This window comes from Sceloporus occidentalis, unplaced genomic scaffold (genome assembly GCF_023333645.1).
Source record: "Sceloporus occidentalis isolate IW3139 unplaced genomic scaffold, rSceOcc1.0.p SCAF_62, whole genome shotgun sequence".
Taxonomy (NCBI): Eukaryota; Metazoa; Chordata; class Lepidosauria; order Squamata; family Phrynosomatidae; genus Sceloporus; species Sceloporus occidentalis.
Window position 1 is genome coordinate 4,688,125 of NW_028317042.1, and position 21,971 is coordinate 4,710,095.

The window sequence follows — 21,971 nt, forward strand, 5'->3', positions numbered from 1 at the left end:
GAGTCTTTAGGCAGTTATCTGGGTTAAGTCGATTGCAATTGTGTTTGCAGTAGCAGAATATCCAACTCCCATATTTACTACTGTCAGCTCGACTGCATACAACAACACCGCTGAATGTGCATCAGCTCAACTGCAGTACAGTCAAGTTAAAAACTATAGTAATGTTACAATTTGCTAACCCCAAGATGTGGGAGAGCATGGTGCCCACCACATCCTACATTCTATGGGATTGTAAGATCGTTGAGCAGGGCCCTCCTCACCTGTTGTCTCTGTAAGTCAAATTGTACAGCGCTACAGAATTTGGCGCTATACACAACAATAAATAATACTAATGGAATACTACTAAGGGAATTTAAATTGTTAAAAAAAAACTGTGTCTGCATTCTCATGAACATGACTTGAAATTAAAGTTCTAGTATTGAAAAACCAGGTTGGTTCGTTCTTTTTTTTTTTGCTCTTAGGGGCATTACTATTATAGAGAATAGAGGAAAATACATGAACCACACAATATACAGTGTCCCCCAAACATTTTTTATTTTTAGCATGTAAATCACTAATTGTATCTGTTAGTTTAGTAATACTTCCTCTTAAGCATTCTATGCCCCTAGACAACATCCTGATGATAAAATCCATGGTTTCCTGTATGGTAACACACATTACAGCCTGTGCTTTAGTGATCTTAGTCGCTTTGTCAGATCAGGGTGAAATATTTAATGGGTAGAAATGCTTGCTGTTTTTAAGAAAGTAGGTTCCCTGACTTGGCATGTAGAATCATGATGCAACCAGGTACTTAAGATCAGGGGAGGGCTGGGAGCCTAAGGCCTGGGGGGCATGTCAAGTCAAGTGGCCCATTGTGCCACCGAATCAGCCCATCTTTTCCTAATTTTCTAACGCATATTGATTATAAAAATACAAATATGATTCAAATGTGGTTTAACATAAGTAAATTTAATAGCAACAAAGGATAGTAAAAAAAACCGCAAAACTTAATGTCCCCCTGATGCTCAGCCAGGTAAATGATACTGGCTGAGAATTATGGGACGTATAGTACACAGCAGCAGGGAAAGTGTTTTTAAGGCTAATATGAGTACCCTACCAGGATCAAGTGGGCCCATACACTCTCAAATATTAATTCCCTGGAAGAGCTGATTGGGGACAGAGCTGACACATGGGAGCTGAATGGGGACAGAGGTGACACTGGAGAGCTGGATGGGGACAGTAATGACATGGGGGGCTGAATGGGGACAGTAATGACATGGGGGGCTGAATGGGGACAGGTGACACTGGAGAGCTGAATGGGGACAGTAATGACATGGGGGGCCTGAATGGGGACAGACGTGACACTGGAGAGCTGAATGGGGACAGTAATGACATGGGGGGCTGAATGGGGACAGGTGACACTGGAGAGCTGAATGGGGACAGTAATGACATGGGGGGGCTGAATGGGGACAGAGGTGACACTGGAGAGCTGAATGGGGACAGTAACGACATGGGGGGGCTGAATGGGGACAGAGGTGACACTGGGGAGCTGAATGGGGACAGTAATGACATGGGGGGGATGAATGGGGACAGAGGTGACAGTGGGGAGCTGAATGGGGATAGTAATGACACTGGGAGGGGCTGATTGTGGACAGAGGTGACACCGAGAGGGTATGATTGGGGACATGGGTAACACTGGGGAGCTGAATGTGGACAGCAATGACATGGGGGTGCTGAATGCAGACAAAGGCGACACTGGGAGGGGCTGATTGGGGACAGAGGTGATACTAGAGAGCTGAATAGGGACAGCAATGACATGGGGGGGCTGAAAGGGGACAGAGGTGACACTGGGAGGGGCTGATTGGGCACAGAGGTGACACTGGAGAGCTGAATGGGGACAGTAATGACACGGGGGGCTGATTGTGGACAGAGGTGACACTGGTTGGGGCTGATGGGGACAGCAATGACATGGGGAGCTGAAAGGGGTCAGAGGTGACACTGGGAGGGGCTGATTGGGGACGGAGGTGACACTACCGTTTTTTTAACGAATACAATAAAATACTTTATAATTTGTACAAATATAGATTGGTTTAATAACCTTGTACATCTCCCACTTCTTCGTATAGACCTCCGTTCCCTGGTAGCTGCAGACTGCCGTTTTCTACGTCGTGTCACCGAGATCCGGTGCTCCAGCGAGGGGGCGGAGCTTTCACCCCTGACGCTGCTCCCATCACTATGCGGCCAATCTAATCTAAACGGTCGATGTGTGCTGCTGATGCCGCCGGCCGGAGCTTCTTTAATACTTTTTTTTCTTTAAATTTATTATGGCAAGCCAATCCGGCTTGCCATATTAAAAAAAAAAAAAAAAAAGTAGTGCCGGCAGGCGGCATCAGCAGCACACATCGACCGTTTAGATTAGATTGGCCGCATGCCAATGAAAGCTCCGTGCGAGGGGGCGAAGATTTCAACCCTCACGCTGGCATTGCTCCCATCACTAGGCGGCTGTCGCACACGGCCGCTGGGTGCTGATGCTGCTGGCCGGCGCTGCTTTAATACCTTTTTTTTACATTTAAAATGGCAATCAGCACCCAGCGGCCGTTTAGATTAGATTTCGGGCGGCCTGGGGGGCAATTTCCCCCCTGCCCCCCAGCCCAGCCCGCCCCTGCTTAAGATATACACTCACTGGCCACTTTACCATGTACACCTGTTCAATTGCTTGTTAATACAAATAGCTAATCAGCTAATCACATGGCATCTTAAGTTCATGAAAAATACATGGGGGGGGCGGTCAGGAAAAAAGGACACATGGAGGATTTTGCAGAAATTTAATGGGACCACATGATGGCTGGAGTGCCCCTTTAAAATATGTAGCATACAGGTTGCAGTTTAGAGTTACAGTATATGAATGAAAGTATTAGGACACCTGACCATTACATCAACAGGGACTTTTCTTACATTTCATTCTTAATACATAGACATTGATATGTAGTCCCCCCCACCCCCATTGTGGCTATAACAGCTTCCACTCTTCTGGGAAGGCTTTCCACAAGATTTTAAAGTGTTTCTGCTGCAATTTTTGCCCATTCATCCAGTAAAGCATTTGTGAGGTCAGGCACTGACGGTGAATGAGAAGGTCTGGCTCGCAATCCCCTTCGGCATACCAAGATATTTTGGTAGTTGGTTCCATGGTAAAAAAAAATGCTTACCATGGTCACACACATATTGCCCTGTGTGTATATATATAATACACACACTCTCTTTTTGGGCAAATTATTTAACCGGATTTCTGGGTAGTCGCGTGCAAATAATTTTGTATAAGAAAATAACCCTCCTTCTACTTTACCAGGGTCAACACTAATTTGTAGAGGTAAGATTTAATAAGCTCTGTTAGATTTCAAATACTGATACTGACTGAAATGAATCAGTAATTAGATTATCAATTTATAGGTTGTCATTCTAGTCTATATTAGCCCCAGAGATATTTCTGTATTTAATTAGGGTGATACCCATTTACAGGCTCGTAAATGGCAAAGTCCAACTTATAAATCCACTGAAGTAGGCTTCTCCTACTCAAAGACCAGGTTTTGGCATGCTGTATCCAATCAGATAACGCTAATATAATGCATTCTTATTAACAGGTTAAAGAAAAGCGATCATGGAATATTTCACTCAAAAGCCAGTCTACAGAAGCTCAGTGCCAAGGTACGCGTTATCCTGGAATAACTTCTTGGCAGCGTTTAAAATGTTAATATTGTTGTGATACGCAGATTCAGTTATCGTAAAGATCTGAGTGCAAAGCCAGACTGGTTAATGGTAGGCATGAAGCCAAGTGTCTGTTTAAAAGGGGGAAAAAAAAAGAATATATATATATATTTATAACAATCACTGCTGTCCTCTTGTTTCTGCCTCCAAGAACTTTTTTCATTCTAGTAAGTGATCATATTGCTATTTTATAAACTTGTGCTGTTAGATTAGAGCACGTAATTATATATTATATTATAATATTTTGTTACCTACTTTTGAGGGCAGCAGCATGCACTTTGTAACCTGATATTTTCAACTGGTATGCTTTTTAGTGAATACACCTCATAGAGTGCCCACTTCAATAATAGGGTATACTATAATTGTTGCATTTCACAGTAAAGGAAGTGTATCTTGATTCAGTGTGTTCTTTTAGTTTGCAACACAGCTTGTTGATTGCACTCAGCAGTTGGCAGAAGCGCGGAATGAATACCTACTGGCACTGGCAGCAGCAAATGCACATCTGAATCATTACTACTTAAACCACCTGCCCGATATCATGGAGGTGAGTTACTTGAATTGGGTGACTTTTATGACGTTAATATGCAAAAACAAAAATCGCTACTCGGCAGATTTATTTCAGTTTTTATCTATTTAAAGGTTCTCTGATTGTTGTAATTATAGGGGTCTATCAAGTATGGTAAAGTGATGTTGAGGGAAATGCCTTAAAAATACTGTTCCATACAAATAAACCTTAATTGCACCTTAATTGTCAAATGCACCTTAGCAGATCTGTCATTTTATATTTTTGTCTGACAATGTAATCGCATTGTACAGGTTAGCTCTTGGTAATGAAAGTTGAATTAGCAAAGCGTTTCCCCCAAGTAATCTTGGTAACTGAACCATACATTAAGCGGGGCAGCTAAGCCGTTCTTGAAGAAAAATCCATGCCAAGGTTGGTCGTTGTTAATAAATAATGAAATAAAAATGTATTGAAATGACTACATTCGCAAATAAACTAAGTGCTGTTGCAAGTGACATTTCTGTTCGCAGACAAACTGCTCTTAGATATTCAACTATTTAGTTATTTTGATGCCAAGATTAAGATACTGAATCTGAACAAGACCTTGCTGGCACCCTAAAATCCTGATTTGACTTTGCTGCTGACACAGCACAGCTTGACAAGACTTTTACGCATGCAAATCCTCATTTTGTAAGCAACTTAGTGACGTTTTACTATGTGGCCTTGAATAAATTTTGTATACAAATTAATAATTAAAGAACATGTCTGTATTTGTAGCTAAAATACTTAGAAATATAATCCTGCCCTTTGTTTTCAGCAGTCACATGCCTTTCTTTGTGGATTAAAAGATTTTTGTCCTTCCCTATAAGTGCATAATTGCCTTAGGGCAGTGTGTGTGTGTGTGTGTGTGTGTGTATATATATATATATAAATTACAGTAGTGTGAAAAACGAACACCCTCTATGGCTTTACTTATCAGGACATAATACCAATCATCCATTCCTTAACAGGTCTAAAAATTAATTAGTTACAACCTCAGATAACCAAAAAATGGTTTGTTTGCCAGGAGAAAGCCTCTTCTCTCTAAAAAGAACATGGCAGCACAACTTGCAGTGGGGTATTTGTCTTTGTCAGGTTCTCTTCCAGTATCATATCAAACAAGCAGGGGCAGATTACAATGAGAGCTGGGAACTTTTTGGATTTCACCAAGATTCTCGGGGGGGGGGGGATGCTGCTTCCCCAGGCTCTGGTTAAGTGTCTTCATTCTCCAGTTAGTGGAGCAGCTAGTGGTCCTCCCCACTTCCCAACCAGGTTTTACCTACTCTCTCTGTTCCCCACCCCTTCAAAGTCGTGCTGACCTTATATCGTTTTTCCAACTCTTAAGTGTTCTCTATATTATACCATTATTTAAGTGAACACCTTTTCAGAATGAGGAAGGCTAAAGATGGTTCTTACAAAGTCTGTTGAGACACTGGGGTAGGAGTGAAAAATATTCCAGGTCTTCTCTTTCGGTCTGTTTAGTTGAGTGTTTGTTTGCGGGAGGGTTGTGGTTTCAACTCCTTGACTTTGATGTTCATTATGAATGTCCGACCCCAGGGAGCTTCTGTTGCAGAAGGAATCACCACACTGAGCTGATTCTTTGTGGCAATGGTTCATACATACATACAATACAATAGTCAATTGTATTGTTTCCCACAGACAGTAAGACAGGGGGCCTGTGTGCTTTTCTAGTACATTGGGCTAAGATAATAGCTAGAACCCATAAAAATTGGAAATATGCAAATATTATATCATGCAAAAACTGGAGCAATTTAAAAAACTATAACCGCACAATACTTTTGAAAACATGTTTTTAATCTGATACTCATAATAAAAGAAAATTAGTGTGAGCTGTCCTTTAAATGTTAAACATTCAGCTTTTGGTTTGATAAAATGATTTTGATTTATGTGAATCTGACCTCACACGCTATTCTTCATGGTAGTGTGGACCAAGTAACAGTAACATCATGGGATTTTTTTTAGGTATGTAAATTACTTGTTCATATTTGTAATACATATTTCTAATATTTTAAATGGCTTGTTTTGGTGTAGAAAGTGCATTTTTTAATGCATATGTTCCGATATTGATGTAGCTTCCCAAAAACATGCCAAAATTATGCTGGATCAGGTAGAGAAATTATTTTGTTTTTGTATTTGTTTTTACCATATCTTGTTAATTGTGCTTATATAACATTTTTGGTAAAGAAGAACTGTGTCATTTAATGGTTTACTGCATATGTTATATATTTTGTTTTTGTAATTTATGTTTGTTAGTGCTTAGATGGCGATCTTTATGAAAGACTGCGAGATTACCTTACAATGATCAGCAAAATGGAACTAAATACATGCAAGTCAACGCAAGATCGGTTCAGAGATATCATGGAGGCATCACAACAGGTGGATCTATACTTTGTATTTTTATTTTTTTAGTTTAACCACTTAAGCACCAGGGCTTTTCTTTTTTCCAGCATACATAGGGCTTTGTTTTGAAATATGTTATTTTGTATCAATACAATCTTAAAAAGGACCAAACATTTTTTCCTCTCTACAGCAATTAGGGAAACCCTAAGGGGAGCCCTCTGATCGGTATGTGCAGCCCTGAGACACATATTGTGCAGTCAGTCAGTGAAATACAGGAGACCTGATCAGGGTCTCTACAGACCACAAGAGTCCCACATCAAGAAGATTCCTTGGCGATGTTAATTATGTCAGTGATGACATCACAGGACGTTGGGGGGTTAATTATAGCATTATTTAAATATACCGACAAAGCCTCAGTCTTATGACCCTAGCATTGTTTATACCTATTTGTTTATTTAATATGTGTGCTTACGCTGATATATATCTCTCACCTTTATTTCCAGGTTTCCAGAGAGCAGAATCTCCAGCTGTTTTTAAAAGATACAAACCTTTTCTCTCCTGCACCTGTCCAGCTATTCCAGCCTGCTGGTACAGACAAGGTATCGACTTGAGTATTCGCAAAAACTATACATATTTTGTTTTTCTTTCTTAGTCTTACACCAGGAAACCACTCTTCAATCACTGTGGATACCATTACTCGTCTGTGAATTACTATACTGCTGCCTAATGGTTTAGATATATTTGAAATCTTGGCTGTAGATGATCAGAGTTAGCGCAGCAGTAATTCCCTATGAGTACCAAAAAGTGGAATTTTTTTAAATGTTGACGTATATGATGATGTCCTATACAACTCAAATTTACCAACGTTTTATGTGATCTTGTATGTGATTCCACCTATCCCTCTATGTATGATATGTAACCATCTCATTATTTGTTCGGATTGGTATGATTATTCCTACCCCTTGCCATCCTTAACCTTTTTTCCCCCTTGTTAAGTTGGTGATTGTTGGTTGATTAAACCAGCAATTTTTAAGGGTGCGCTGAGTAAATGATAAATCACATTGGCAAAGGAAATGTATTAAATATGTTGGTTTCACCACACTTTTCTGCTTCTTTTAAGTTTTTTTCTCTCCAGTGGGCCACTCCATCAGAAATGTACAGTATGTGTGCGTGGGCTGCACTCATTTTTCACTGAGAGAAAATATGGCCTTTTAGCTTTATAACGCATATTATTTGGAGATAGTTAGAAAAGCAGTGGACAGTTTGTTTTTTTTGTCAACTATCAATAATAAATTACTTAAACCGTAAAACGAAGTCAGTTCACAAACCGTTTAAAACTAGTTTAGTCAAAGCTGCACAAGGCTGGAGCACACTGGGTACAAACTGCATTTAAGCTGGCTGACGCACACTGGAGGCAGGGCCTGATTAAGAGCATCATGGCCCTGGTGCTGACGATTTTGGTGGCCATCGATGTGTACTGGACAAAGATGACATCATATGACAGATAATATAGGAAGAATTTTGATAAAATATGCAGATTGAAATAGAGTAAATAACACAAAACCTTTACTTTTCCTCCCACTGATTTCTGGGCCTTGAAGGTTTTGTCCTCTGAAGTGAGTACAAATTCAGGAGGGTGTTTTATCACTGATTAAAAAAAATAATAAAAAATTAGTAGTTCTTTTTATTCCTACAGTAAGTAAATTGCCAGGAAACAGATGGCCAAATACACACACCAGGACACGCTCTGCCACACCGACACACACACACACACCAGGACAGGCTCTGCCACACCGACACCCAGACACATACACACCAGGACAGGCTCTGCCACAGCAACGCATCCAAACACACACACCAGGACAGGCTCTGCCACAGCGACGCATCCAAACACACACACCAGGACAGGCTCTGCCACACCAACAACCAAACACACACACACCAGGACAGGCTCTGCCACAGCAACACACACACACACCAGGACAGGCTCTGCCACACCAACAACCAAACACACGCAAACCAGTACAGGCTCTGACACCCGCATCAGGATGGGTTAAGCTACACAAAGCATAAAAAAAAATGCTTTCCACACTGCTTTGTTGTTTGTGTGTTTTCCTCCTTGTGTATTGATGCCCCAGCCAGGCCTCCCTTTAGTATTAATGTACCCCCCACACCCTTGTGTATTGCCCCATGTGTATTGGTGCCCCCAGCCAGCTCCCCTTGTGCATTTATGCCCCCACACACTTGTGTTTTGATTTTTATGTAATGCAGGGCTTGACAAATTTGTTTTGAATCTAGGAGCCAGCTAAAAAAGTTAGGAGCCAGGATTTTTTTTTAAACTAACAAAGTTTTGTTTTCAACGACAAAGATTAATGAGGTCCCAAGGGAATCCCCCCTCCCTTAAATATAGGTCCTCTTTCCTCGAACCCCTATTTTTTTTAAAAATACTAACATTTTCGCTTTTTCCCCCCGATCTCCTCCGATGTGACGATCCTCTCCCCGTCACGAGGAACTCTTCTGTGAGCCCCGCCCCCTTGAGCATCACGTCTTGAAAGGGGCGGGACAAAAAGCCTCACTGAGGCACTGCCACTCAGCAGCACGGTGTGTGCAAGCAGGCCGCCTAAAAAAATTAAAGCGGCTGGCGTGCACACACGGCGGTCTTACCACCTCACCTCGCGGCCGCACCATGTGAACAAGCCCCTCTGGTTCACGTGGTGTGGCCGCGAGGTGAGGTGGTAAGACCGCCGTGTGTGCATGCTGGCCGCTTTAATTTTATTAGGCGGCCGGCTTGCACACACTGCACGTTGGACGCCTCTGACCTAGGCGCCGAGACAAGATTCTCAGTCGACCTGGCTTCTGGGATTTGTCGAGCCTTGATGTAATACCTACCTCCCTTGTGTATTGTAAACAGCCACCCCTTTTTGTACTGATTTATGTGATGCCGCAACCACCCTGGTGTATGCTTATAACCCTCAGCCACCCCCTTTTTGTATTTAATTGTTGCCCCAAGGCAGCCCCCCCCTTGAATATGGGTCCCCCTCCATCTATCACCCTAAGTATTTTTTTAAATTCTTTTTTGCTGGCTTCCTTCCCTGCAGACTGCTTTCCTCTGACGTGCTCTTCTCCCTGTCATGAGGAACTCTTCTGTGTGAGCCCGCCCCCTTGAGCATCATGTTACATCTTCAAAGGGGCGGGACGAAGGGCCTCATAAAGCGGTCTGTGGAGGCGGCCATACAACTGCAACCACAATGCCATCTGTGTGCCGGCCCACGGAGCGGCTGGCCCACCGGGAAATGCTGATCCCGCGGGCAACACGTTAAACGCCCCTGTTTTATGTGAAACAGTCCTTTTTACTTTTAGGCTAATTTTCTCTCAACCAAATAGTGATTGAAAAACAACAAACACACAGTATTTTACAGGGAGCTGGTTATGACTCACAATTTAATGATTTTTTAAAATGTGTTGTTTAACTACATACCTTCATAGTCACTGTCAGAACACAAAACAGAAGTGCTCCCACTTTGCTTCAGTTTGCAATGTGCAGATTAAACATATTTAATGACCAGACATATATATGATATACCTCCTGGTTTATTTTGTTTTTCTTTTCTAGGTATCAAAATTGGAGACACTAACCAAAGGTCCAAACTCAGAAAATGTACTCGATAAAGAGGCACGAAGATGGACAAGCAGAGCTGCGAGAGATTATAAACTGAAAATACATGGAGAGCGGGTAATTTTAAAATATGAAGTTTACACAATTTCTGTAGAGTCCATAATGTACATAAAGAGCCACCATATTTCAGTGCAGTAGTCATTTTTCTACTGTAGCACTAACATATGTACTTAACACTTTACAGTTTATAGTGTAATAAAATGGACGTACAAAATATGCAATAAATATGCTTTATGCTAGTCACCAAACATTATCATTGCAGAATATATAATATATGCAAAATAGGTTTGCATATATTAGAAGAGGTGGTCCTTACCGCAAAGAGTTTATAGTCTAGTGCAAAGATATAACAATTTGTTTCAAATTTAGGCATGGAATAAGCACGGAACCTTGATTGCTGGTACTACCTAGAACAATAACTTATTTCTGAAATGGACTGTAGGTCTTTAAAATGTGCCCTGCCATCAAGTGAATAAAGGCAGTCAATGTAATGATTTTCACTTGTGTTGCCCGGTGTAATAGCCTCCAGTGCCTCTCGGACAGGCTACCTGCCACCTGTTTATATTTGTAAGGTTCCAGCTTTACCTTGGCTGGATTTAAAATATAAAACCGGCTATTGCATGCCAAGTATTGATTTCACGTAGTTTCCTTTGTGCCATTTTTGGCCATTAATGTGTCTGTGGTTGGTTAACCTTGCAAAACGTAGAAGATCATATATCCAAGGACACAGGAAAGCAGCCCCAGGTGGAATGAACAGAGGCCAAATTTGATGTAATACATTTCTAAATATATACATTGCAGAGCAAAGAATTAGTTTTGCTTACTTGGTAATTGCAGTTAGTGTACGGTAGCAGAGAGTGATGAATCTGCATTTAATCTTTGAATTAACAGATTAACCACATTTAAAAAAAAAAAAAAAAAAAGTCTTAAACCCTGTAAAACTAACCTGGGTTTTATCAGACGTTGATAGCACAGACCTAAATTATTTTGTCACCTACATTACCAGAAAAATAAATACTATATCAATTATCTGGAGCTTTTTTATTATTATTATTGAAGCACAAGGTGCAGTGCTTCACTGTCAGGGTGCTCTGTGTGCTAACCCCAAAAAACCTGTGGTCCAGCTTCATTGTGGCGCAGTGCTCAATCCATGAATTAGTGTCAAATCAGTGTCTATTTCCGTATTTAAGTGTTTTCAAAGAGGAAGGAAATCATACAAGTATATTTACAGAAAATCAGTGACACACTAACAAATGCAATTTGTGAAGTTGACGTAAAAAAAAGTGTCCAGCCACTCAGCCCATAAGTGGTCAGGGAACAGTGGAGTGAAGTGGAGCTTAGCTCTAGGTGTTCTTCATGCACTTATTTGCTCCTCACAAACAGTAGTAAGTGCCCTCAGGGGTCTCGAAAAAGACACCTCCGGCTTTAAGCTACCTCGGCCTTAAGCCCAAAGGACCACGTTTTCCCCTCATCCCCTAGGGTACTACACTTGATCTTAGCCAAAATGAGGAAAAGAGCTTGAGCAATTATGCAGGTCCGGTAACTGCTATGTGTGGCACTAGGTTTTTCACAGCCATGATGTCATGCAGTTATGGCACCCTTGCTTTGTTTAACCAGTTGGGCAAGCCAACTTAACATGAGAAAAACATGTTTTTACACATCAGTGTTTTGCACCAAATATTTACACATCAGTGTTTAATTATTTTCATTTAATTGCCAAGAACATTCGGTTTTCTTATGGATAGCCATAGGGTGAGGTACACACATTTGTGACATATTCAAATATGAGGAATGGTTTGGGGGTGTGGGTTTTTTTTTTTGGGGGGGGGTTAGGGTCTAAATGGCAGTTGAGAACTATATACAACTACTTTTAGACATGACTACTGATGTACATTTCTACTGATTATTCCATTGCACTCAGGTCCTTCAAAGATTAGAAACAAGAAGGATAACTGCCACAGAAGAAGAAATAATCAGCATGGATCAGAAGATAGAGGAAGTGAAGGAAAGTGTGAGAAAAGCAGAGGTATGGTTCATCTAGTATCATTAGTTATAAAGTGACAATATTAGCCAAAGTCACGTTGCATTAGGCAGTAAAAAAGTGAATATGTTATCGCCCTACATGGGAACATGTATGGATCTGAGCCATGGAACCCACCTTTTTATTTTGCAAGCGAGGTGGAACTACTTGGCAGGTAGTGGTTTGGGTCACAAATTGGTAGGGTTGCCATCTGGGGAAAAAAAATAGGGGCACTTCAGATTTGCCAATTTTTTTTACATAATTTTTCTGCAATGCCATTTTAAAGGGATTTGTGATCACTTAGATTATTTTTTTACCTTATTTTTATGGCTTTTATAAAACTGTAAAACACAATTTGTGGCTGAACGTGTTGTGTGCTTTATGTGGCTCACACACCTACCCCCTCTCTAATCACCTACATTCCCTACCCAAAAAAACAGCTTTGCTTTGGTATTTGTAGTTCTAATGCTCTAAGCCAGTGACTGATAGTAAAATACAATTCAATCCAAACGTTTAAAATATAGTTGGCATGTGTGCATAAACAAGAACTAAAACAAGATTGCTGTAGTTGCTGTTGTGATTCAAAATATAGACGATTGGATCCAAATTAAGATAAATTTTGTGGACACCCCTCATAATTGTTGAGTTTAGGTGTTTCAGCCACACCCATTCCAAATATGTGTAGAAAATCGAGCACATAGGCATGTCCTCGCCATAGACATTGGCAGTAGAATAGGTCACCGGAGAGCTCAGCGGCCTTAACCCTTATATAACATGTAGCTGGCAAAGTGTCCCTCCTCCCCAGATGTACCCTCACATACCAGGGCAGTTTTTCTCATGAAGCTGCACCATTGTTGCATGAGAGCAATTATACAGTGTTAATACCACAATTGCCTGTTTACTGATGATCGTGTCCCAGCAGCAATAAACCTCATTATGGACGGGGTTAGTGTTCTTTTTTTATATATTTTATTACACTACTAAATCTGATCATTGATTAGTGACGCTGATGAATGTTATCATGATTTTACATCTATTTTATTTTTAACCTCATTAATTAGTATTCCTATCAATGACCGTATACACTTACTCTAACCTAACACTTTTACTGTCCACTATATAGATATATATATATATATATATATATATATATATATATATATATATATATATATATTCCATGGGTAATGTGAAAACGTTGCAATTAAGCAAAAATTTGCAGAAATTGTTGGAAATGTCCTGGTCTCCCTAGGGTAAACATTTGGCCATACCGCTGGCACTCAAATGGTTAAACATAGGATGCCACCTTTGCCACTGTCATGTAGTGCCCCGCTAGATCTGCCCCCGTCCACCTTCCAGGTGGCAGCAACTCGGCAAGTAAGCAGTAGATCATGCACATTCATAGAGCTGGGCCAAAATTCCCTGTCCTCTGTAGCATCTGTCACTTCAAAGTTCCGTACTACATCTGGAAGCAACATCAGCACAAACATTGTATGGCAGGAGCTTCATGAAATGGATTTCCACAGCCGAGCAACTGCACAAAAGCTGAAGATCACAATGGGCAAAGCCAAGCATCGGCTGGCTTGGTGTAAAGCACACCATTAATGAAGCCGTGGAAAAGTGTTCTCTGGAGTGATGGCTCACGATGCCAGGGGAACTCTACCTAATAGAATGCATAGTGCCTACTGCAAAGTGTGGTGGATAATGGTCTGAGGCTAATTTTCAGGGTTTGGACTGGGTCCCTTAGTTCCAGTGAAAGGAAATGTTTATTCTTTAGCAGTCAAATATATATCAGACAATTGTATGCTTCTATTGTTGTGGCACTAGTTTGTGGAAGACCCTTTCCTGTTCCAGCATAACTACAGACCTTTCTTTGTGCACAGGGGCACAAAGACATGGTTTGGTGTGGCCAAACTTGAGGGGCCTCCAAAGAGCCCTGACCTTAACCCCATTGAGCACCTTTGGGATGGATTGGAATACCGATTGTAAGCCAGGTCTTCTCATCCAGCTGAACGGTGAAGTCTTCCCAGAAGAGTGGAGGCTGTTATAGCAACAAAGGGTGGGGGCAGCTCCTTATTAATTGCCATGGTTTAGGAACTGGGTGTCCAACAAGCTCATATAGATGTGATGGTCAGGTGTCCACATATTGCTGGTCATATAATGTATATAAATGGGCAAAGTGAACTCTTTGCATGACACCATTATTTCTGGGCTTCTGAAACGCATCATTTTAACAAATGAATATTTTTGCTGCTCTCTTCTGCTAATGCCAACTGCTCAAAGCAGTGCTATAAAAAATGCCTTGGTATTTACCAAAACAGCTCTTTATTATATTTGGATCCATACCCGTCTTCATTTCCTGGTCATCCCAGATTTTACTATTATGTTAATGTCTTTGTGTATGTTTTGTACAAGTTGGCATCTGGTCTTCATTACTAGGACCAAGTCCACCAAAGTAATATTATCACGCATAGAAGTGTTTCTTCATTTTAATAAACCACGTATGTTGTGTTTCAAGTCATATTTTACATATTTACTGTTATATATTTTAGAATATATATTAATCCGTTATGTGTATGAAATTACGGTTGTTCCTGTTATACATGAAAAAAACCAGTAGAGGGAGCTATTTGTACTACACAAAATAAGAAAAACTCGGTCATGTCAGCCCTAGAAAGAATTTAGTCTTTAACTAAAGTTTTGCGGAGCTCAGAGGTCTCTTTTACCGTGACTTTGTGACCCATTGCTAGCAATTTATGTAATTCAGAAGAAGAATAAACAATAACAATGGGGTTATATTTTAGTCCATCTAGTCTGCTGGTTTTTCCTGGTGTAATCGGTCTTTGGTTTTGGTATTTGGTAAAATAAGATATTACTGTTCTAATCTGTTATAATCGCGCAATGAAGCGTTCTTTTATGGCAGCTGTCAATGCTGATACTTACTGGAAGATCAACCCAGACCCAGCTATGAATTCCTGCTCGTTGATCAGTGTGATAAGGACAGGGGAGTTTGGAGGGAAGAGCGTGAGAAATATTGTGTAGGATGGGGTAATGGCCAGATCTGAGCACCAAACATTGTTGGACATCTTGATTTTGTAAAAAAAACAGATTTTTAGTCGACCTGCACTGAAAAATGAACTTGAATTAAGATGTAGGGATGTCTATGCTAAAAAAATAAAAGCATATTTTGTTAGATTCCTTGTACAATGAAAATTATTTTTTTCGGTATGTGACGTTAAGTGAGCATGCATGAAGGCCATTTTGTTACTGGCATGGGCATTATAATGAATAGCAGTGAGCATTTAGTTTTTTTGGCTGTTGCTGGGCTTTTAAGTGTGTATTAAGAGATTTTAAAGTCATGTACAAAACGGCTGCTGCTATTTATTGCAATGCCCACACCAGTAACAAAAATGGCCACCGGGCATAGGTGAAACATCAGATACAGACGGGGACAACTTTGGTCTGATCTGACCGGTATCTTATGCAATATGGATACGCCCAGCATGCTATATGGGAGGTATTTCCTATATCTTTTCATTAAATAATACATTATTAGGATTTTAATGTAACTTTTTTTTTTCTCTCACTACAGTTTATTTTTAACTGGTCTCTATATTGTACACAGGTTAGTAAAGTGAAAGCTGATGCTCGAGTGGAGCTGTTACGCCAAGTTGGTGTGGATGTAGATACTTGGCTATCTGGCGCCATGATTCAGGCTAATGAAGAGCTAGAACAGGAGAGGCGTCTAAGTGAAGCCAGAATGTCTAATGGAGAAATGTCACCCACTGTAAGTGAACTTTTCTGTATTTTTTCACAAAACATTTGAAACTTGAATTTCCTTTAATTAAGCACAAAGCCTTTTGACTTCTGAACAAAATCCACTCAAGCCTTGATTTGCGTGTAACGTTCAAGTTGTGGAATATGTATCCTAAAGTTACGTCTCCTGTTAATTGTGGCCTGAGGTTTAGGAAATACTAGAACCAGGACTAGGCACACAAATATAAGGGATGATTATCTTCATAATAAATACTTCAAAAGGTAATCTAAGGAACAAAAGCTCAATTATTAACTAAGAGCAGATAAGCAAGATAAAAAAAAATAAACAACCCCAATGGCAACTACATGGAAACCTCATACCAAATAAAAAAAAAAAATGATTTTGTGAGTTTATCACCTCTGTTATATTTTTATTTTCTTTATTTGATTTTGATGTGCATGTATGTCCATCTATTCTTTAGAATTAAGTGCTCCACCACTGTAATATTTATAATGTTTCACATTCTTTAAACATTGGCTTCTGCTGGATCTTTTTTTTTTTATCAGTGTTTGATAATATATCATACTGAGAGTGCACAAATATCAAACAAATTGTGTGGCCTTGTGGGGCCTACATGAACGCATATATCCTTCGAAAATTATCCATATGATTATACCAACTTTGTTTTCAGATGGAAGAATTCGATTTTACAGATTTTGAGGAATGTGATGAAAACGGTGAAATATTTGAGGAATCTAATCTAAATTTCAGTGGTTCTCGGTCATACCCATCACCTTGTCAAGTGCTATATAGTTACCAGGTATGGTAAAAAATATTTAAACTCTGAACTATAGTCTTCATGTGAGCTACACTGCATGCGCACTTGTAAACCACTTTTTATAAATTACGTTTCTAAAGGTTAATTTGTTAGCAGGTATCTTGGTCATCTCTCTTTAGCAATACATTTACACCTACAATGGCAATGTTAAACACTCTAAGAAGCAATATAAAATGATGGGGGTTGAACTTGGTACAGTTTAGAATAGTCATTTAAAAACATTTTTGTTGTACAAACTATACGTTTAAGATCATACAATATTTTTGAAAGCTGTATATTTGCTGTCTGTATTTAATAATGGACACCATTAGATAAGCAGGACTTCATGGGCTTTGCCATAAACAATGAGCTTAAAGGGAAGTCCCCACCAAGTATTTTTATTTATATTACGTTAAAAATGTGTTTTCACAAGCTGTTAAATTTTTTTATTTTTTGTTTCATACTATAGTATCTTTATACAACTGCACATTAGTAATGTATTTTTTCTACCTTTTTTTATCTCAGTCCAATATACTTAAAAAAACACCCTGGCTCCTTGTCATATTGTCTTGGGTTATACAATAGACTGGCTCGGTCTCAGTCACCCAGTTCAAGTCTCTGACAAATGAAAGTCTCTTATTCTTGTGGTCATTTAAAAATGCAATTTTTAAATATAAAAAATATCAATTTAAAAGCAAACCCTAGATCTTGTAAGTAACACACTATGGTTCTATAATGCTCAATAAAAATCAAATTTTATATCATAGAGTGACTGGTCATAAAGCTGTCCGTTAAAGGAACACAGTCGTCAACCTTTTATATCCCTGTGTAATATTGGAACTGTATTTAGGTGATACTAGTCCGGTCATTTCAATGCATTTTAAAACTAAACCAAGTTTGTTTTTCAGCTAAGCAAAACAGTGGGCCCAAGTTGGATAAAATATTATTCCCACCTAATATCATTGAAGTGCCAAACTTGTGGAATGTTGGCCAGAGTAACTAGTCTTTATATAAATACTGCGTTTGGAAACCCTTTTTTTTTCAAATGTTCTTTTTTATTATTTATAAAAATAGGCCTCCCAGTCAGATGAGCTTTCTATCACTCAAGGCGAGCGACTGGAGGTCATTGAAGATGGAGATGTAGAAGAATGGGTCAAGGTCAGTTTGGAAACGTGTTTTTGGTACATAACAGATAAACATGACTAAAGCTTACTGACTTAAGTCGATGTAGTATGGAAAGGATCATTCTATCCTGGTCTATTGGGGGTTACATGGCGGTCACTTAATGCTCTTCAGACTACATCATGTGGTATCGTGTCACCACCTACGTTTCTCAAAAGCACACAAGTTTCCTGCAGTGTAACTTTTTGAAGGGGGGGCGAAGTCAGATAAAAAAATCACTGCATGTCCCTCAATATTAATGTTTTTCAGAACAAAAAAATGCATCTGATAGATAAAGTGCTATGAGACCCACCATTCTTCATCAAGGATTATCTCCAGGTTTTGCATTACATCTGCATGCAGGATGTATTTATTTTTATGAAGGATGCGATAAATTAAGACGGAGTGTTTTTAAAGTGTACAGAAACCCAATTTAAGGTAGAATTAGAAGCACAGAGTGTTCAATACGTGCTGTAATGGGACTACAATTAATTGACATATAACAGTATGTACCGTCTTTCTTTGAACTTCAGGCTCGGAACAAGAATGGACAAGTGGGCTACGTCCCCGAGAAATACATTACCTTTTTAAATCTTTACGCGGTTAACCAGAGAGTGGCAGACGGCACGCAAGCAGGTTATATCAGCAGCCTTCCCACAGACAAAGCTGGAATATCAGAGTTCAACTGGACAGAGGCAGGAGGTGCATGTCAGTCTATGGTATCCTTTTTCAGCCGCGCAACCTATGAATTCATTTTTACTCAACTGAATTCTAATTTGACGACCCTACACATTAACTCTATTTCTGTATAGAGTGATGTTTAATGCTTTAAGTGCAAAAATCATTATTACTGTCATAGTAATAATCTACGTAGTGATCCACTATACTTTAGTACAGTGTATGTATATTCTTATTTATATCGTATTAACAAGATGTAATCAGCAGTTTATAGTATAATAGGAAGGAGGTACAATAAGTGCAGTTGTAGAAGTGCGCTGTGTGTTGGTCTTTGATTATGATCAAGGTGCAATAGGAATGCATATATTACAAAAGGAGGTCCCTGTCCCTTAGAGCTTACAATCTAAGCAGTGGTAGCGAGTGGGTAGATACACACTCAGGAGGAGGGGATAAGTGCAAATTACCAGAGTTGAGTGCATGCTAAATCAAGGTTTGTTTGTTAACGTAGGGCTACAATCACAAAGGTAAATGACTCGTTCTTACTCTTTCTGTCTAGTGTGCCTTGCCAGAGCATTGTATGACTATGAAGGTCAGAGCGCAGAAGAGCTTTCGTTTCCGGAGGGTGCCATTATACAAATTGTTCGTAAAGAAGAGGGTGGTGTGGATGATGGCTTTTGGAAAGGGGAATTCAATGGGCAAATTGGAGTCTTTCCCTCCCTGGTGGTGGAAGAATTATCGAATGATGACTCCCAAGCAACCCAGGTTATTTTTTTTTTTTTATGCCTTTCCTAATCATCATGTAACATCACTAGTCCCATTCCGCTCCTGAACACGCGGATTTGACGTTCCTTTTGATTTTAATTGCAGTGCTTTCCTGCACTGTGATTGGCTATATCCAACACCCTTGCAGCTGTAACATTTTGCCTTGGTGTTTTTTTATATTTGTATTTTAGTATGTACTTAGTACTTGCATTTATGTTTGAGGCTGTTCAGGATTGTAGACTGTCCCTTTAACTAAAACAGTTGGATCAGGCTCTGTGCCACCAAGCTTTATTGGCCCAAACAGGAAGATTAAATAGCCAAAAAAGTACACAAGCTTTTTAAAAGCATCTGACTTGAACATCTGATCAATGAGCTGATCAATAAAGCTCTGTTAGCTGGATCTCTTCAGAGTTTTATTGGAGGTGGGTGGCACGGTTCCAGGAATCCCATTTTGCAAATGAATGTTAAGTAATGAAGTACGTGCTCCTATAAACGAAAGTGTGGTGTGAAATCTCTGAGGGCTGCAAGCTTCCATGATGTCATCCTTTTACTGTAGAGAACATACACAGGAAGGAACGTTATGCATTTACAAGCGTAAGCAACAAATATGCTCTTCTAACAAGGAATGGTAACAAGGCCCCCATTACTCACACATAATATGTAATATTGGCTTATTTTGATTAGGCTTAATTGTTAGTTATTCAAGATACGCTTATACAGCTTATGTTTGGATCACTTTAGGACCTTCCTTCACCAGCTCCACCCCCGTTCCTACCGCCATCATTAACTCTGTTTCCCAACCAAAGAATCCAGCTCCACGGAGCAGCTGCTGTAGCAGATTCCGGTGTGTATTCATATATACTATGTAAATAAATGATCTTATATTTCACGTAATTGCATGTAAAACCGATACGTCTGATTTTTTTTCAATGCTTTAGATTCTAGACCGAACGATTCAGGAAATTCTCAAAGCTCACCTGATTTTGCAGCCACGAGGTTGAGACCTGTAAGTATTTCAGAAGGCAGATGTATATGCGCTACTTCAACCATCTACAAACTGGGTAACACATCATAGAATACATCGTTTTTGTACTCGCCTAGTATCACCTTATATTTGGCCTTCATTTTACTACATTTTGTACTATTAATATGTATTACCAGTCTAGTGCAATCAGCTTTTTATTACCAGATACTATATCTTACTATAAACCTGATGAAGCATTTAATGCAAAAACATCTAGAATGGGACTTCCAATATGCATTAACCTTACTGATTTATTCTGTTCCTGACATTATGTAAATTGATACCCAGTTCAACGGCAGGAATGTCTGTGTATCAAGAAAAACGTTAAGCCAGTTAAGAAGTTTATTCGGCAACTAATAGATTTTCCATACCCCTAAACATTTCATGCTATCTAAATCCATATTATATTCTGTCCCTCTTGCCTGTTATCAACCATATTCTCACTTTGATCTGTTATACAATTGTTCAACTCATTTTTCTCCCTTTCTATGTTTCTCAGTATCATCAGTCATTATTTCATCAATCATTTTATTTTGATGCCTTCAGTGCTCATCACAACTAATACAACAGGTTCTCCCTCTCACTGGTTTATAGGTTTTGTATCATGTCCATACAGTAGGTGTAGAGCCATCAGTCACCTTTGCGTCTGTCTCAAAGCTGGTTAGAAACACCTTTGGTGGACTTCCTTTGTGGTTTTAGTTCGGCTTGATAGATGTGTAATGTAGATCATTGAAATATATGCGTACCCATATGAGCCAAGGTGGTGAGTTTTATATACATTATCTCTTTCTGTTATATTATATAACTAAAATAACATCTATTATGCAGATGCGGGCCGCTCCTCCACCTCCAACAAAGCCTCCTGAAGCAAGTGGAAAGGAACATACGTCCTGAGTTTTGATATGTAGCCTCCAACTGTGCATGAAAGCAGCTCACCACCCAGAAGTGAACTTCTGCTTGTGAAGACTGAAAGTAAAGACTTGATGAACATTTACAGATGCCACGTCTGTCTGGATTCTATCACCCTTGAGTGCTTACATGAACAAGGAATGAACTCGCATACCAAAGTGACTAAATATTGTTCCAAGGAGCAGTATTCATTCAGTTCAACTCTGCTTTTTATCTTTGCACTATTAGGATACTAATTGTATTTTGTTAATCGGTTTACAATTAAAAATATGTAAAACTAACAATTAGATGTTTAAAAAAAAAACACAAATGCCTAGGTGGGATAGTTATCCTCGTTTTTTTTGGTGTTTTCACAGACTATTTGTTTATTTTTGTATTAATAGAATGGGCTTCAAGGCTTCTTGTGTTATTGTTAATAAGATTAATAAAAACAGGCCCAACCAAGTCAGCATTTAATATGCTCTCATTTGCTGAAACAGGAAAACACTCAACTATGTATAAGTTGGAACAGGCAAAAGAGCAGT

The 21,971-nt window shown here is 39.5% G+C and overlaps 1 protein-coding gene across 1 annotated transcript in view; it reads left to right on the forward strand.

Moving 5' to 3' along the window:
* The window catches only part of LOC149287337 (F-BAR and double SH3 domains protein 1-like), a 40,474-nt gene extending 19,042 nt beyond the window's left edge, over positions 1-21,432 (forward strand). The window contains exons 7-18 of the mRNA XM_089493036.1: positions 3,618-3,681; positions 4,157-4,285; positions 6,557-6,679; positions 7,147-7,242; positions 10,257-10,376; positions 12,241-12,345; positions 15,965-16,126; positions 16,788-16,916; positions 17,988-18,071; positions 18,608-18,782; positions 19,309-19,514; positions 21,367-21,432. Coding sequence (XP_089349162.1) covers positions 3,618-3,681; positions 4,157-4,285; positions 6,557-6,679; positions 7,147-7,242; positions 10,257-10,376; positions 12,241-12,345; positions 15,965-16,126; positions 16,788-16,916; positions 17,988-18,071; positions 18,608-18,782; positions 19,309-19,514; positions 21,367-21,432 — 1,459 coding nt within the window. The remainder of the gene's footprint in view (positions 1-3,617; positions 3,682-4,156; positions 4,286-6,556; positions 6,680-7,146; positions 7,243-10,256; positions 10,377-12,240; positions 12,346-15,964; positions 16,127-16,787; positions 16,917-17,987; positions 18,072-18,607; positions 18,783-19,308; positions 19,515-21,366) is intronic.
* Positions 21,433-21,971: the final 539 nt, after the last annotated feature.